We start from the raw sequence: 14,914 nt of genomic DNA on the forward strand, positions 1-14,914 counted from the left end.
CCAGAGACAGAGCATGTTTTATTTCAGTGCATCAGATATAACCTAATAATGAAAGGTTATGGTAGAAAATCAAATCAAGTCATTTAGTGCTATAAATAGTTTGTTGATCATTTCAGAATTTATTTAGAAATTCCCTGCAAGTTTCCAAGATATTACTAGACTTTTTAAAGGCAACAAACATTTAAAAAGAAAAAGAATTTATCTCTTCTCCTGTCTTTTTTTTTACTCCACGTTGATGCCTCACACTCCATCTCAGTAGGTGGCGGAAATGCACTCTACGTTTGCTTGCCAACCACCACTAAATCGAAAGAAGAAGAAGTACCCGCCAGTAAATCCACAGAAGAAGAAGATCTTTCGCGATGTCAATTCATTGCTCATTATGGCTGAGGGAAGTAGTTTGATGCGCGAAGAAAAGCAACATGAAAACGTGCCTTCTTATGAATTCATTAACGTAAACTCAAACGAGTTTCATATCGGCACATTTAGAGATCTATGGCTGAAAGTGTTAAATCCGGAGGTATATTCATACCGTGACACAGCCTCAGAAATTGAGGATGTGGAGTTCATTGAAGAGATGGGCATTGAGACGAAGACATTGGAGGAACTCAAAAGCATCTGCAGGTAACGTTATAATAGAGATTAGTATTTTATTTTTGTTCTATTTATTTTATGACATACAACGTTACTGTCTTCTCAGTGTTGATTCTCTGAGAAGTGGACATGAAGACGCAGACGACGTGCCATCAGATCCTCATCTATCCACACTGAAGTAAGTTAAAGTCTCCGCACTAGATTGTGGTTTGAAATTCATGCCAGATTGTGGTTTGATAATTTATGGCTATAAAACGCAGTGCGCTGTCGTAGACATGCAAATAATTGCGCATGTATTTCTTCATGAATTGTGAAATCAGTTGACACGGTCCTCTCAGTAGTGACTCTTAATTTTATATTGCGTATATCCAGTGGTGGAAATGGCCGAAATTCACTAGGCGGACTCTTGTTTGGAAAGGTGTTTTTTTTTTGTTGAGTTGCACAGTTTAAGAGGTCACAAAAACCTTATAAATAAATTGTCCTCAGGTTAAAGCAATCTGTAGAATGTTTTGGATGGTTACTGTACATCTCAGTTAGTGCTTTGAAAATTAACAATTAAACATGTAAAGGTGAATCTAGTTGTAAGACAGTTTATATATATATATCTCGATTTAAAAAAGTAACTAATTAATCGCACATTCAACATCTGCGTTTTTAATATTTTTTTATTGTAATAATTCCAGTTACTCTCCAAAATAATGTAGAGCAACTTAAAGGGTAACTAAACCCTAAACCAACTTTTTTTAGTTAATGATCTGTAATACTGGGGCTTTATTAATGCTGTTCATTGATTCGAGTAAATGTTTTGACATTTGAGTATAAAGTGTTTTAATTCTATAAAATATGGTGTAAAACCGCCAAAGTGCTGCCCTCTTAAGGTTGAACGGTGGCTACTGCAGTTGAATTTTCCTATTGGACGTTGTGGTACATCGTGACGTAGGATGGTACCTCCAACGGCTCACTATCCGCGCCCCTAGCACGAGCTCACCACGCCCTCAGAAATGTTTCCCCCAATCACATGATGAGAACGGCTTCACTCCAGTATGAACTGTCATATTACATGAAGTGGAAACATTATGAATGAAACTCACTTGACACATGCTTTAACATTGTATTGAAGAAAATACGGTTAAATAATGAAGTTGTCAGTACACGTCAGGCTTTTCTTGCGATTTTATTGCCGCCCGTCATGTGTACAGATAATTTTCATACATGAGACGCGCTTTCAAACCCTGACACGCAAGCGGTTGCCGCGGACGCAGATAGATTAGGTCAGTTCTCTTGCGCGGCTGCTTCACTAGCATCGTCGGCATCGGGAGTTAACGCAGTTTGAGCAGCGGCTCGCATTGATAAGGCTCCGGGTTTATGTCTACAGACAATCCACCCTCCTCCACTTCAGGTGAAGGTAGGAGAATGACCGCTCTGTTGCAAAGCTGGCGTCACTCCAGTCATTCTCCATCTTTGCGACTCGCGAGTCTGACAGCTGTCAATCAATCCGTCACTGCGGGTCTCAGGTGCACACCCTCCGCTCAGCTCCGCCCTCAGTTCGTCCCCTCTGTGTCCGCCGGGCTCTGCCCACTTTTCCAGCATTTTTTGAAAATTGCCAGTGGGTGGAGTTAAGCTCTGAGCAGGGGTTTAGTTACCCTTTAAAGACAGTATATTTGAAATATTTGTTGTAATGGCATATTTTTATGAAAACTGCTACTGATTTTTTTCTTTTAAAACATTAATGATAGACATTCAACATTACAGTATAAATAAAAGCTATATCAATTCCAAGTGATCCAAGCATCATTGATAACCCCTTGTTATAAATAATTTTTTTTTTTAATAATTCTCTCTAATTGGCTCATTAGCTAAGCCCGCTAAAAACACAAGACAAGCAGGGCCGTAACCACCACACACATTGTAATGTCACAAGCTTTATTAATGTTTCTACTGTAAAGTTGTGCAGTTTAAGCGGGATTTATGTTTGTTTTTTTTGCCTCAATTTGTAATTAAAAAAATTCATTTATATAAAATGTCAACATTTTACGTAAAATCCACTTTTAAAAAATATATACATTTCTCATTTTCATTCATGATAACGTGAACATGTGCTTTGGTTTAGTGGAGGATTGCTGCCATCTACTGGAAAACAAACACTTTTAAAATTAAAATAATACTATTTTTACCTACAGCCAGTATGACTTGATTTTTAATTTTTTTTATTTATGTTTAGACATTTTAGACAATCATTATTATAACATAATATGGTGAGATATAAGTAGCTAAACATTTAATATTTGACAACTGTTTATGATAGATGTATTCAATTCATGTTTTTTAATGGAATTTTGCCATATTTTTTTAAAATATGTTATAAGACACGTTTGACACTTTTGACATATCAGTGAATATTGAATGTGTGCATATTTTAAATAAAATACTATTAGCAAAGAGTTCAGCCTAAATGGATTACCTCACATCTAGGCTACAATTAGACTAGGACTTATTTTACCGTTCTTATTTCTTTTTTCTTTTCTTTATTACCTTAAATCCCTTTTAATCCTTATTTTATTTTCCAGGTATCATTACATGCGTGGTCTGTGTTTTCATTGCATTTCCAATTTTAACCAGCATGGGTCGCCATTTGTGTGTGTTTTGTGCATATCTCGCATGTATTTCTGAATTACAGTGCGCGTTTCTGGATCTGATTTCACTCGATATATAACGGAAATTCAAGCTCTTTTTGGGAAAGACGGCCGGATCATTTTTAGATGACCATTTATGTATTATTATTATATTTATAGACAGGATAATTTCAGGTATGTTAACAGCATTATCATTTCAAAGTTTCTGTTATGGCATCTGTTAAATTAACGGGTTTTCAGTCAAAAATCACAGTTCATCATTCCAGATAATTTACCTCAAGCATGCACCAACGGAGAAGCATTTCCATTGGCTGCAGTCTGCCGGTATCGCCCAATCACAAAAGTTGACATTGCGCAGCCATTATCACAGAATATTCCGCTACATTTTTATTATTATACATTACTTTACGTTTATATGTGGCTATTATATTGTAGAGTATTGAGTGGCTAAAATATAGAAATCCTTTTAATTAAAAAATAATAAATCTAACCATTTTTTTTCAACTGGAACTCCGTCCCCCCTCGAAATTCACTCCCCGACTCTGTCCCCGCGCGCACCCCCCCCCCCCCCCCCCCCATTTCCACCCCTGCATATATCTCCAAAAGCTGGACTCTGAGAAGACTTAAATCCGTGTCATCTTGGCCTGGTTGATTTGTGAAAATGGTAACGCTTAACTTTAAGGTTTCATATGTTAACATTAGTTAATGTATTATCTAACATGACAATGAGCAATGATTTTTTTTTTACAGTATTTATTAATCTTTGTTATTGTTAGTTAATAAAAATCTAGCTGTTTTTTGATTGTTTGTGTTAGTTCATAGTGCATTAAGAATAAATTAGGCTATGCATTAAATTATGGGATAATTTTTGTTTTTGGGTGAACGATCCCTTTAACTTCACTATTCTGATTTGTGAATGGTTTCACAGTATAGTTTTGAACTTGATAGTGAGTCACGATTTTCGAATATACGATTAGTTGATTTTAATTATAGAATATCGAATAGGTTGTGCGATTATCGTCTAAAAAATTCCCCATGTTTTCGATGCTGATGTGGTGGTGACGCGTTCATGTAACCAGAGGGTGGTGCTGCCAATAACGCACCTAAAAGCAGTCAATCAACTCTCAGGGTGTTTTATACTGGGCACGTTTGCTGCAGTCCGAGCGTTGGTCTGCGATTATATTGTTGTTGTTTTTAATTAATTTGGTGCTATTATGCGCAGCTGAGTAAATGACACTTGCGTTTACCCTATGTGTGTCACTTGAAGGCGGCTTTTGCTGCTGGCAAACAGACTCCTTATGAGGAGACGGTGAATTACCATTAACTTTCTGCCCTGATTGCATTCGCTATGCGCAAATACACTGCAGGCTCGCCCTCGCTTGTATCTTAAGGTAAATCAACACTATCATCCCTTACGTGTAAACTGAACAAAATTATAAATGCAACACTTTTGTTTTTGCCCCACATTTTTCATGAGCTGAACTCAAAGATGTTGTATATGCCGATCCAGAGCATCCCAAACATGCTCAATGGGTGACATGTCCGGTGAGTATGATGGCCATGCAAGAACTCAGAGTTTTCAGCTTCCAGGAATTGTGTAAAGATACTTGCAACATGGGGCCGTGCATTATCATGCACATTGCAGCTTTATAGCCAAAAGAAATCTGAATTTCAAACCACACACTGTTTACTGCTGAATTTAATTTGATTTGATTAAACTTGTTGGAAATATCAAGTATGCTGTTTTTTCAGATTACGCAAGAGAAGACAAGATTATAAAGAAACTCTGACCAGAGACACTGTTGACAGACATGAAGTCTATGCCAGTGAAATGGTATGTTCACTGTTAGTAAGCCTTTACAACACACCGACTGTATATTACATTTACACTCTTAAGTTAGGGATGCACCAAACCGACACCAAAGAACTAGCACTGATGAAAGCTGACCGTGGCATTGCCTCGCATTGCCTGCGCCGTGGCAAAAAAAGTTTATTGTCATATACAGTGAGGAGAATAAGTATTTGAACACCCTGCTATTTTGCAAGTTCTCCCACTTAGAAATCATGGAGGAGTCTGAAATTGTCATCGTAGGTGCATGTCCACTGTGAGAGACATAGTAAAAAAATCATACATTGTGATTTCTGGATTTTTTTTTTGTTGATTATTTATTTGTATGATACAGCTGCAAATAAGTATTTGAACACCTGTCTATCAGCTAGAATTCTGACCCTCAAAGACCTGTTAGTCTGCCTTTAAAATGTCCACCTCCACTCCATGTATTATCCTAAATTAGATGCACCTGTTCGAGGTTGTTAGCTGCATAAAGACACCTGTCCACTCCATACAATCAGTAAGAATCCAACTACTAACATGGCCAAGACCAAAGAGCTGTCCAAAGACACTAGAGACAAAATTGGACACCTCCACAAGGCTGGAAAGGGCTACGGGGAAATTGCCAAGCAGCTTGGTGAAAAAAGGTCCACTGTTGGAGCAATCATTAGAAAATGGAAGAAGCTAAACATGACTGTCAATCTCCTTCGAACTGGGGCTCCATGCAAGATCTCACCTCGTGGGGTCTCAATGATCCTAAGAAAGGTGAGAAATCAGCCCAGAACTACACGGGAGGAGTGTTTGCCAATTTTAAGTTTTAAGTTTGCCAATGACCATTTGGATGATCCAGAGGAGTCATGGGAGAAAGGCATGAGGTCAGATGAGACCAAAATTGAACTTTTTGGTCATAATTCCACTAAACGTGTTTGGAGGAAGAAGAATGATGAATACCATCCCAAGAACACCATCCCTACTGTGAAGCATGGGGGTGGTAGCATCATGCTTTGGGGGTGTTTTTCTGCACATGTGACAGGGAGAGTGCACTGTATTAAGGAGAGGATGACCGGGGCCATGTATTGCGAGATTTTGGGGAGCAACCTCCTTCCCTCAGTTAGAGCATTGAAGATGGGTCAAGGCTGGGTCTTCCAACATGACAATGACCCGAAGCACACAGCCAGGATAACCAAGGAGTGGCTCTGTAAGAAGCATATCAAGGTTCTGGCGTGGCCTAGCCAGTCTCCAGACCTAAACCCAATAGAGAATCTTTGGAGGGAGCTCAAACTCCGTGTTTCTCAGCGACAGGCCAGAAACCTGACTGATCTAGAGAAGATCTGTGTGGAGGAGTGGGCCAAAATCCCTCCTGCAGTGTGTGCAAACCTGGTGAAAAACTACAGGAAACGTTTGACCTCTGTAATTGCAAACAAAGGCTACTGTACCAAATATTAACATTGATTTTCTCAGGTGTTCAAATACTTATTTGCTGCTGTATCATACAAATAAATAGTTAAAAAATCATACATTGTGATTTCTGGATTTTTTTTTTGATTATGTCTCTCACAGTGGACATGCACCTACGATGACAATTTCAGACCCCTCCGTGATTTCTAAGTGGGAGAACTTGCAAAATAGCAGGGTGTTCAAATACTTATTTTCCTCACTGTATATACATTGCTTCACAGCCGTTACATATCACATACCCAGCACTTGATTGGTCTTGGATTACTACTTCACTAAAACACTCCCACATTGTATTTTTCTTTTCATCCTTTAGTTTTGTTTTTTATTCTCCTTTTTAAAGTTTCTTCCGGATCAGTTTTGCCTCCATTGCTGCTTAAAGGGTTAGTTCACCCAAAAATTACAATTCTGTCATCATTTACTCACCCCTGTGTTGTTCTAAACCCATAAGACTTTTGTTCATCTTCGGAACACAAATGAAGATATTTTTAATCAAATCTGAGGTAGTTCTGTACTCTGTAACCCATTGACAGCTACAATTTTGATGCTTCAAAAAGTTCATAAAGTGATCGTAAAACTAATCCATATAAATTCAGTGGTTTAGTCAAAATTTTCTGAAGAGACACTATCGCTTTATATGATGAACAGATATAATTTAGGCTTTTATTCACATATAAGCATTGATCAGAGAACATATCAAAAGCTGCTCAAACAAATCTCGATGTTTATCACGGAAGCTCAAAGTGCTGCGTAACACACGAGAATGAACGTTGTTGGTTCTCTCACATCAAGCAAGCATGCTTGAGCTTCCGTTTATCATAACTGTTGTGTGCGTTGATGAATGTTTATATGTTTATCTGTTCAGTGTATAAAGCGACTGTGTCTCAAGTCTTCATAACTTTTTTTTTATTATCGGCAAATAACTCCGCACTACTTAGGAGTTACTCAAATTGGCTACATGCATTGTAAAGTTCAGACTCTAAACTTTCAAATGACACTTATTTTGTGTTGATCAAGGCAGTAGTTTTGAAAAATGTTTATTATTTTTTATCGTAGCTAGGTAGTGACGAACGGTGGTACATTTCGTTTTATAGGGATAACTCAGCACTCGTTAGGAGTTTAATGAATGGTTACGTAAAAAATCTGAGTTGGGGCTTCCGGTGGCGCGCACTGCAAGATGGCTGCACAGCACTAGGGTCCTGATTAAAACCTCCTAATTTAAGTTATTTTTGCACTCTGAGGAAAGATAACGCCATCGTTTAACATCTTGACAAGTCTAATTCAAGAATGGCAACTAGTAAAAAGTCGATGTCTACCCAAAAATCGGCTGGGGGCTGCAAACGCCTCAAAACGCTCGAGGACAATGTAGCCTTAATTGTTAGCCATGCAATCGAAGCACAGCAGGAGGCTATGCGCGAAATGGTTTCTAGCATGTTGACTGAGGCAATAAAATCAGCCCTCAATCCTTTTAATGACTTTGTCAACGGAAACAACGCGGTTCTCCGTTCTTTGAAAGAAGAAATAGATTCTTGGAGTAAAGGAATGGCGTTGATTGCAACGAAAGTGGACGATCTTCAAGGCTGCTTACGGAAAACAAAAAAAGACATGAACCATTGCCTGTCCCAGCTTAACCAGATACAGCGAAAATGCAACAATCTCAAAGACCGGTCATGACCAAGCGGCAACCTCCGGCAGTTTCTCCTGAAGCCAATACGGAAGTGCCTTAAACTGCAATTCATCGACTGGCCGCTAGGGACAGGCTCCAGAAGGGAGCAGAATCTCATTGAGCCCCATGTTAAAATGGCCAAATATACAGCAGAATAAAACATGTTTACAACCTGGTACAAATTGTGGTTTTGGTCTATATGGCTAATTTTGCCCTTCATGACAACTGTGAGGGGGTGAATTTTTTTATAACTCATTCGTTTACATTATATAAAGCCTTAAAGTTCTGCATAACTAAGGGCGTGGCCACTTCAAGTGACAGGTGGATAGCCATTCATCTGCTGTCTGTTAGTCATCACGTCACTTAAGCTCCGCCCACGTCCCGCCTTTTAGCCCATTTTCTGTTATCCGGGAGAGAAGCGCTTCCAAGATGAGAACGGCCATCTCGTCCATACTTTGCACTTCAGAACAGCTCATCAGAATCCTATGGGTGACGTCACGGACACTACGTCCATACAACAATGTCCACTTGGTTAATCTACCAACAGGAATGGAAGGGGATGATCCCGTCGGTTTTCTACAGAAAATGCTACCTAAATGGATCCCCGACCTTGCGGCACGCTCTTGCCCGATCGAGATAGATAGAGCTCATTGAGTATACTCGAACTTCAACTCCCCTAAACCACGATCGATGATATTCCGGCTCCTCTGTTATCCCGACAGGCAAGCCATCCTTCAATGAGTCCGGAAAGCTAAACCCACTCTGTTTAGCTTTCGGAGGAGCGCGCCTGGAATTCTATGCTGACTACAGTCATTAGACGGTGCAAAAGAGGAAGGCATTTTCACCCGTAAGATTCAAGCTTCACCAGAAAGGCGCTGAAACTTTCCTGATCTACCCAGCATCGCTGCGAGTCACACATAAGTGTCAGAAATACTCGTTCGAATCTTCGGAGGACGCTGAAAAATATCTCGAGGGTCTTGATGCTGCAACGGTACCGACTGCTCGCAGATCTTTTAAACTTCCCGCTTCAGGAAGAAATGGAAGTGGCTGACTAAAGAGAGTAGTAATGTCTTTGCTGATAACCTGTGTATTACATGGATCAAAGACATTAGTGAATTGGTAACTACTGTTTTAGTTCAATACAATTGAATTGTTTATTTTATTTTTTATGAGCAGGTTGTTAGACGGTTATCTGTAAAAGTTTAGTCTGCTCCTTTGAGTTTGAAAATATTCATTCTACAAATTTATTTTCCTCATTTGTTAAAACCATAGGAGGCAAATAAGGTGAATAGCGCTTAGACATTACCTCGCGACTGCCACAGCATTTGAAACTGAAGGGATATGGGAGTGGGGGGGGGGGGGTGCTTAGTCGCATAAAGCACTCAGGATTATCTTTTTTCTTTTTTTTGTATATACAGATGGAAAGTTTAATGGTACACTTTTTAACCAGCTCTAAACTGTACAGGCTATTCGGTGTGAACTTTGTAACTTTAGACTATGGTTAGAATGAACACACTATCGTTTAATGTTAGGGGGTTAAACTCCCCTATCAAATGGACATGGGTTCTAGATCTGTTGCACAGAAAAAAAGATTGTAGCGTTTCTTCAAGAAACCCACCTAACCGCCAGTGACACCCAAATAATGCAAAATAGGCACTATATTCCCATAGTATCATCAAGTTTTAAATATAAAAAGAAAGGCGTGACAATTCTATTCAAACGCAACTCTAATTTCATCATTGAACACACAGGTTCTGATGATGATGGTAGAGTAGCATATGTACGCTAATAGAAGGAAAGAGGTTTGCATTTGTCAATATATAAATATATGCTCCAAACTCATATGACACCTGCTTTTTTCTGAACATTTCAAAAATTCTACTATCTCTCCAAGGTTATTCAATTATTATTGGATCCGATATGAATGCTGTGCTTGACACAGTTCTGGACCGTTCCAACCCTTCGGTTTTAGTAGTGCAATCAGTCTTCTACAGCCCTGAAATTGTTCACTAAAGATTTAGATGTGTGTGATGCTTGGCGATTACATAATCCAACAGCTAAGGAATACACCTATTTTTCCCCTAATCACAAATCATTCTCAAGAATTGACTGTATTTTAATTTCATCATCACTTCTCTCGGATCTAATCGATATTGAATTTCTACCACAAAGCGTTTCAGATCATAATGCCGTATTAGCTCATTTGCAGATAAACACTTCCTGTAAACCTTCCAGATGGAGATTTAATACTTTTTTGCTGCAAAATGAGGAATTCATTGCGCAACTGAGAGCAGGACTGGTTTAATTTATCAATTTGAACCAGGACTTATGGGCGTCCATCAAAGTGTTTTTAAGGAACAATGCCATCTCCTTTTCTCTTTCAGACTTAAAGGGATAGTAAACCCAAAAATGAAAATTAGCCCATAATTTACTCACCCTCAAGTCATCCTAGGTGTATATGACGTCCGTGGAAAAGTGTAGAATGTTGAAAGTGAAACTCAAGATGCGTACGTGACGTCATGACGAGCCTACCTGGTCGCGTTAGTCTTTCGATCGGCAGGGGAACTTTCAACAATTTTTCAATAAATTGAACATAGAAGGCGGTCGGCCAAAAGTTTACTTTATAAAGTTTTAAATATGGATATTTTTCTTACACAAACGCATCGATTCGCTTCAGAAGGCCTTTATTAACACCCCGGAGCCGCGTGGAGTAGACCTGTCACGATTATAAAAATAATCGTTTGATCGCGATTAATTGGTCTAATCGCGGTCATTACAGGTGATCGTTATTATTGCCCACTATTAGAAGACACAAGGGGGCCCTGTAGTTAGTAGCGGGAAGTTCGGATCATTTTACAGACTCGGATCTTTGAATCTCGTTCAGCAAAATGAAAAAAAATAAATAAAATTGAGTCATTTCAGCATAACAGGAAGAACGAAAGACTCGGACCCCGCGGAATGCGAACCTCGAAAGATGAACTAATAATTTCTCTTTCCGGTTCTGACAGCATAGTCTACTATAGGACTGACAGGAAGAACGAAAGACTCAACCCGAACTCGAGGGATGAACTAACATTTTCTGTTTCATGTACAGAACCTATGGGATTTTGCGCACACGCGCGGCCAACAAAATGAACGGATCACTCTCTGAGACAACTCGGTAGTCCCGAGTCATATTAAGAATCATTCGTTCATGAACGACGTACCTGCAGCACTCTACTTCTACCGGTCTCCCTCTGAATTCATTACGCTGAGCATTACGTTCAAATTATATTGCCCTGTTGATTTCTCCATCCTGAGTTAGAGCAGCCCAGTTATTCAACAAAGATGGATTTAGTTTCAAAGCCGAAAACGACAACGCCAATCAACATGACATCATGGCTTTGCTTAACTTTCTAAAGCCAAATGGCGTGTTATCTGTACGCATTTTGAGCTATCCGCGTGTATGTCTACGCTGTGTGATTCCGCGTGTATGTGTACGCCGAAACAAACCATAATCTCCACGTGTATGTCTACGCAGTGTGATTCCGCGTGTATGTGTACGCCGAAACAAACCATAATCTCCACGTGTATGTCTACGCAGTGTGATTCCGCGTGTATGTGTACGCCGAAACAAACCATAATCTCCACGTGTATGTCTACGCAGTGTGATTCCGCTTGTATGTGTACGCCGAAACAAACCATCATCTCCGCGTGTATGTCTACGCCGTGTGATTCCGCGTGAATGTAAATGGATTTATAAACATACTAAATTATGTTTTTTTTTTTGAAAATGTAAAAGTGCAGAATGTTTCTTGTGATGGGTAGGTTTAGGGGCTTAGGTTTAAGTGTGTGTGTGTGTGTGTGTGTGTGTGTGTGTGTGTGTGTGTGTGATGGGTAGGGGCAGTGTAGGGGGATAGAATGAAACGGCGTTGATAAACACGTTAAAAAGCGATTATGCGTCTTGATAGCACTCCAAAATGGCATAGCGAATTGGCGTGTCATACATAGGTTTCCTTTAATTTCCAAGTTGGCGAGAAAGTAGCCTACATGTGCATATGTGCAACAAGTACTGCTTCTGAAAGAATGTTCAGTACAGCTGGCAACATTGTCACCCCAGTTAGATGCTGTCTTAAGCCAGAAAAAGTCAACATGCTAGTGTTTCTTTCCCGTAATCTACCAAGCCATTAAGGAGCATGATTGTTTTTATTTCATAATTTGATTTTTATGGCCTGTTCTGTTATGGTCATAGTTTATATTTGTGATTCATTGTTTCTGTTATTTACAGAATTTTCAAAGTTGTAAAATATATTTATATTTTACTTTAGTTTGGAATGAGATATTGACAGTCCTTTATGTGTTATGGTAAATTTATGGTGATTGTTTCTATTATTTATACTTTCATATACATTTACATTGTTTCTTTAAATGTACACATTTCTGAAAGATACATATTTTTCATTGATTAAATTACTTTAATATTTAAAGGTTTTAAGTGTATTAATGTGTTATTGCAAGTGACAACTTACAAGGGATTCAATTAAATAATCACAACAATTTGTATGACAATTAATCGACAAAGCCCTAAAACAGGCAATTAATCGCCAAAGCCCTAAAACAGACAATTAATCGTCATAATCGCAATTATTTATTGGACAATTAATCGTCAGCCAAATTTCATAATCGTGACAGCCCTAGCGTGGAGCACGTTATTTGACGGACAGATGCACTTTTTATGGACTTAAAAAACAGAGCAACTATTAATCATATTAATATAAATTCTAATGCTTGGATTAGCCTGGACTTTTGTAATATAACTCGGATTGTATTCGTCTGAAAGAAGAATGTCATATACACCTAGGATGACTTGAGGGTGAGTAAATGATGGGCTAATTTTCCTTTTTGGGTGAACTATCTTCAACAATTATCAGTATTAGAGAAAAGATGCGGGGGATTAGAGAAGGAACTGGGTAAACAATTTTCCATTGACATTTAACAAAAATTACATTTTGAAAGGGCCACTCTTAATGATCTACTTCAAAGAAGAGCAGAATATTTAATGCACATTACAAAACATAAATATTACATACTGTAGATGGAAGCAGACCAAGCCGACTTCTTGCGCTTACCTTGAAAAAACATGAGCGACGTTTTCACATCTAGGCAATCGGAAGTTAAAAAGGTCTCACCTCACATCTAGGGCTGGACCAGAATATTCGAATATTTGAATATTCGTTCTATGGGTTGGTATTCGATTTTCAAATTTGTGATTCGAATATTCGTTGTTGTTTTTTTCGCGAACACCTGGCATCCCGCTCAAAACGGCTCTCATTCGCGCTTGCATATGTTTACACTATAAAATCACTATAAAATACAATACTTTTTTTCAATTATCTTATAGCCAAGCCATTTTTAATAGCCTCGTTATACTTAATAAATATATTTTCTTCTTCTTAGTGTTCCCTGCAGCAGAGCGCACAACTGCACAAGCTTATATGGCAGAAGCCATGTCTGAGCTTGCATTTTGGGTTAAACTGTGTTCGTTTGACATTGTGGAAAATAGAATAATATAATCAAAATGTATTATCCTTTTTATACGTTAGGGATGTGACGGTGAAAACATGTTCCCTCAGCGTTTCCCTCATTGCTGTGCTTGTGCGCTGAGCGGCTGAACGCATGCAGCTCTGCGCCGCGTTTACTTTCGGTTTGCCAATTCAGGGGCGGTTGCTTGAATTGTGGGTTCATTAGCTATTATTCTATAATGAAAAACATAGCAACAAAACAGTACAATGACAAACTCCCTTAAGTAGGCGCTTTTACATCGCTTTAAAACCAAATATTCCGCGATCATCTTGTAATTTAGCTCCTCGCTCTTGTGTAGAATATTATCTGACTGCTGCTGCTAATGTGCTGAGACGGCCGTTAGTTTGGCTCGAGTGGCACGTTCAGTTTTTTAATTGTAGTTAGTCTTAGACCCTAGCCCGGCCGTGTCAAACAGCTTACCAAAACTATCGGCCTGAGTCCCGTGATTTTTTTTCTTTTATTTTTTTATCCTCCCTATTAGGCCTACACATCGTTGCAGCCATTAAAATAGTTCAGTTTTGTTTTTAATGTCAAAGTAGTTATATTTTGTTTCGTTTCTTTATTAAGTTAATTTAGAAAAATGTTTAAAGCAGTTTTTTGTTTGTTAAATTAAAGTTTTAGTTGTTTTAAAGTAATGACCAAGCGGCCAGCAGCTGAGTTAACCGCATGTTTGATCAATTTAGCCTCTCAAATCAACACTGGACTTGTCTTACTTGTAATGAAATCCATAGATATAAAACACTTCAAGCATCACAATGTTGGATTAAACATTTAGCCTACTATCACCACCACCACCACAGTAAAAAGGCATTTTTGACAAGCTGAGGCTAATGCTGCTCGCAACGGCGCAAATGAAACAAATAAAATGAAGTGACGTGATGCGTTTTTTTTATTAATTAATTTATTTTTTATTTAATTTTTTTTGTTTATTTTAGTGCCTTATAGAACCTATTTTTTTTGAGTAAACATTCCTCCCTATTACACATTGTTGCAGCCATTAAAATAGTTCAGTTTTGTTTTAATGTCAAAGTAGTTATATTTCGTTCCTTTATTAAGTTAATTTAGAAAAATGTTTAAAGCATTTTGTTGATTGTTAAATTAAAGTTTTCTTTTTTTTAAGTAACGACCAAGCGGACTGAGTGAGTTAACAACACATGTTTGATCCATTTATACTCT

At 38.4% G+C, this 14,914-nt stretch overlaps 1 protein-coding gene across 2 annotated transcripts in view; it reads left to right on the top strand.

The window, feature by feature from the left end:
- The first annotated feature begins 342 nt into the window (after nt 1-342).
- snapc3 (small nuclear RNA activating complex, polypeptide 3) overlaps nt 343-14,914 on the top strand; it is a 41,047-nt gene continuing 26,475 nt past the window's right edge. Inside the window, exons 1-3 of one of the 2 annotated variants that reach the window (XM_079812041.1) lie at nt 343-621; nt 698-769; nt 4,977-5,058. In XM_079812041.1, coding sequence (XP_079668167.1) covers nt 380-621; nt 698-769; nt 4,977-5,058 — 396 coding nt within the window. In that variant the 5' untranslated portion in view covers nt 343-379. The remainder of the gene's footprint in view (nt 622-697; nt 770-4,976; nt 5,059-14,914) is intronic. The other variant, XM_079812040.1, reaches the window with a different exon arrangement.

The sequence above is a fragment of the Gobio gobio genome (genome assembly GCF_949357685.1).
Source record: "Gobio gobio genome assembly, chromosome: 3".
In the NCBI taxonomy this organism is placed as follows: domain Eukaryota; kingdom Metazoa; phylum Chordata; class Actinopteri; order Cypriniformes; family Gobionidae; genus Gobio; species Gobio gobio.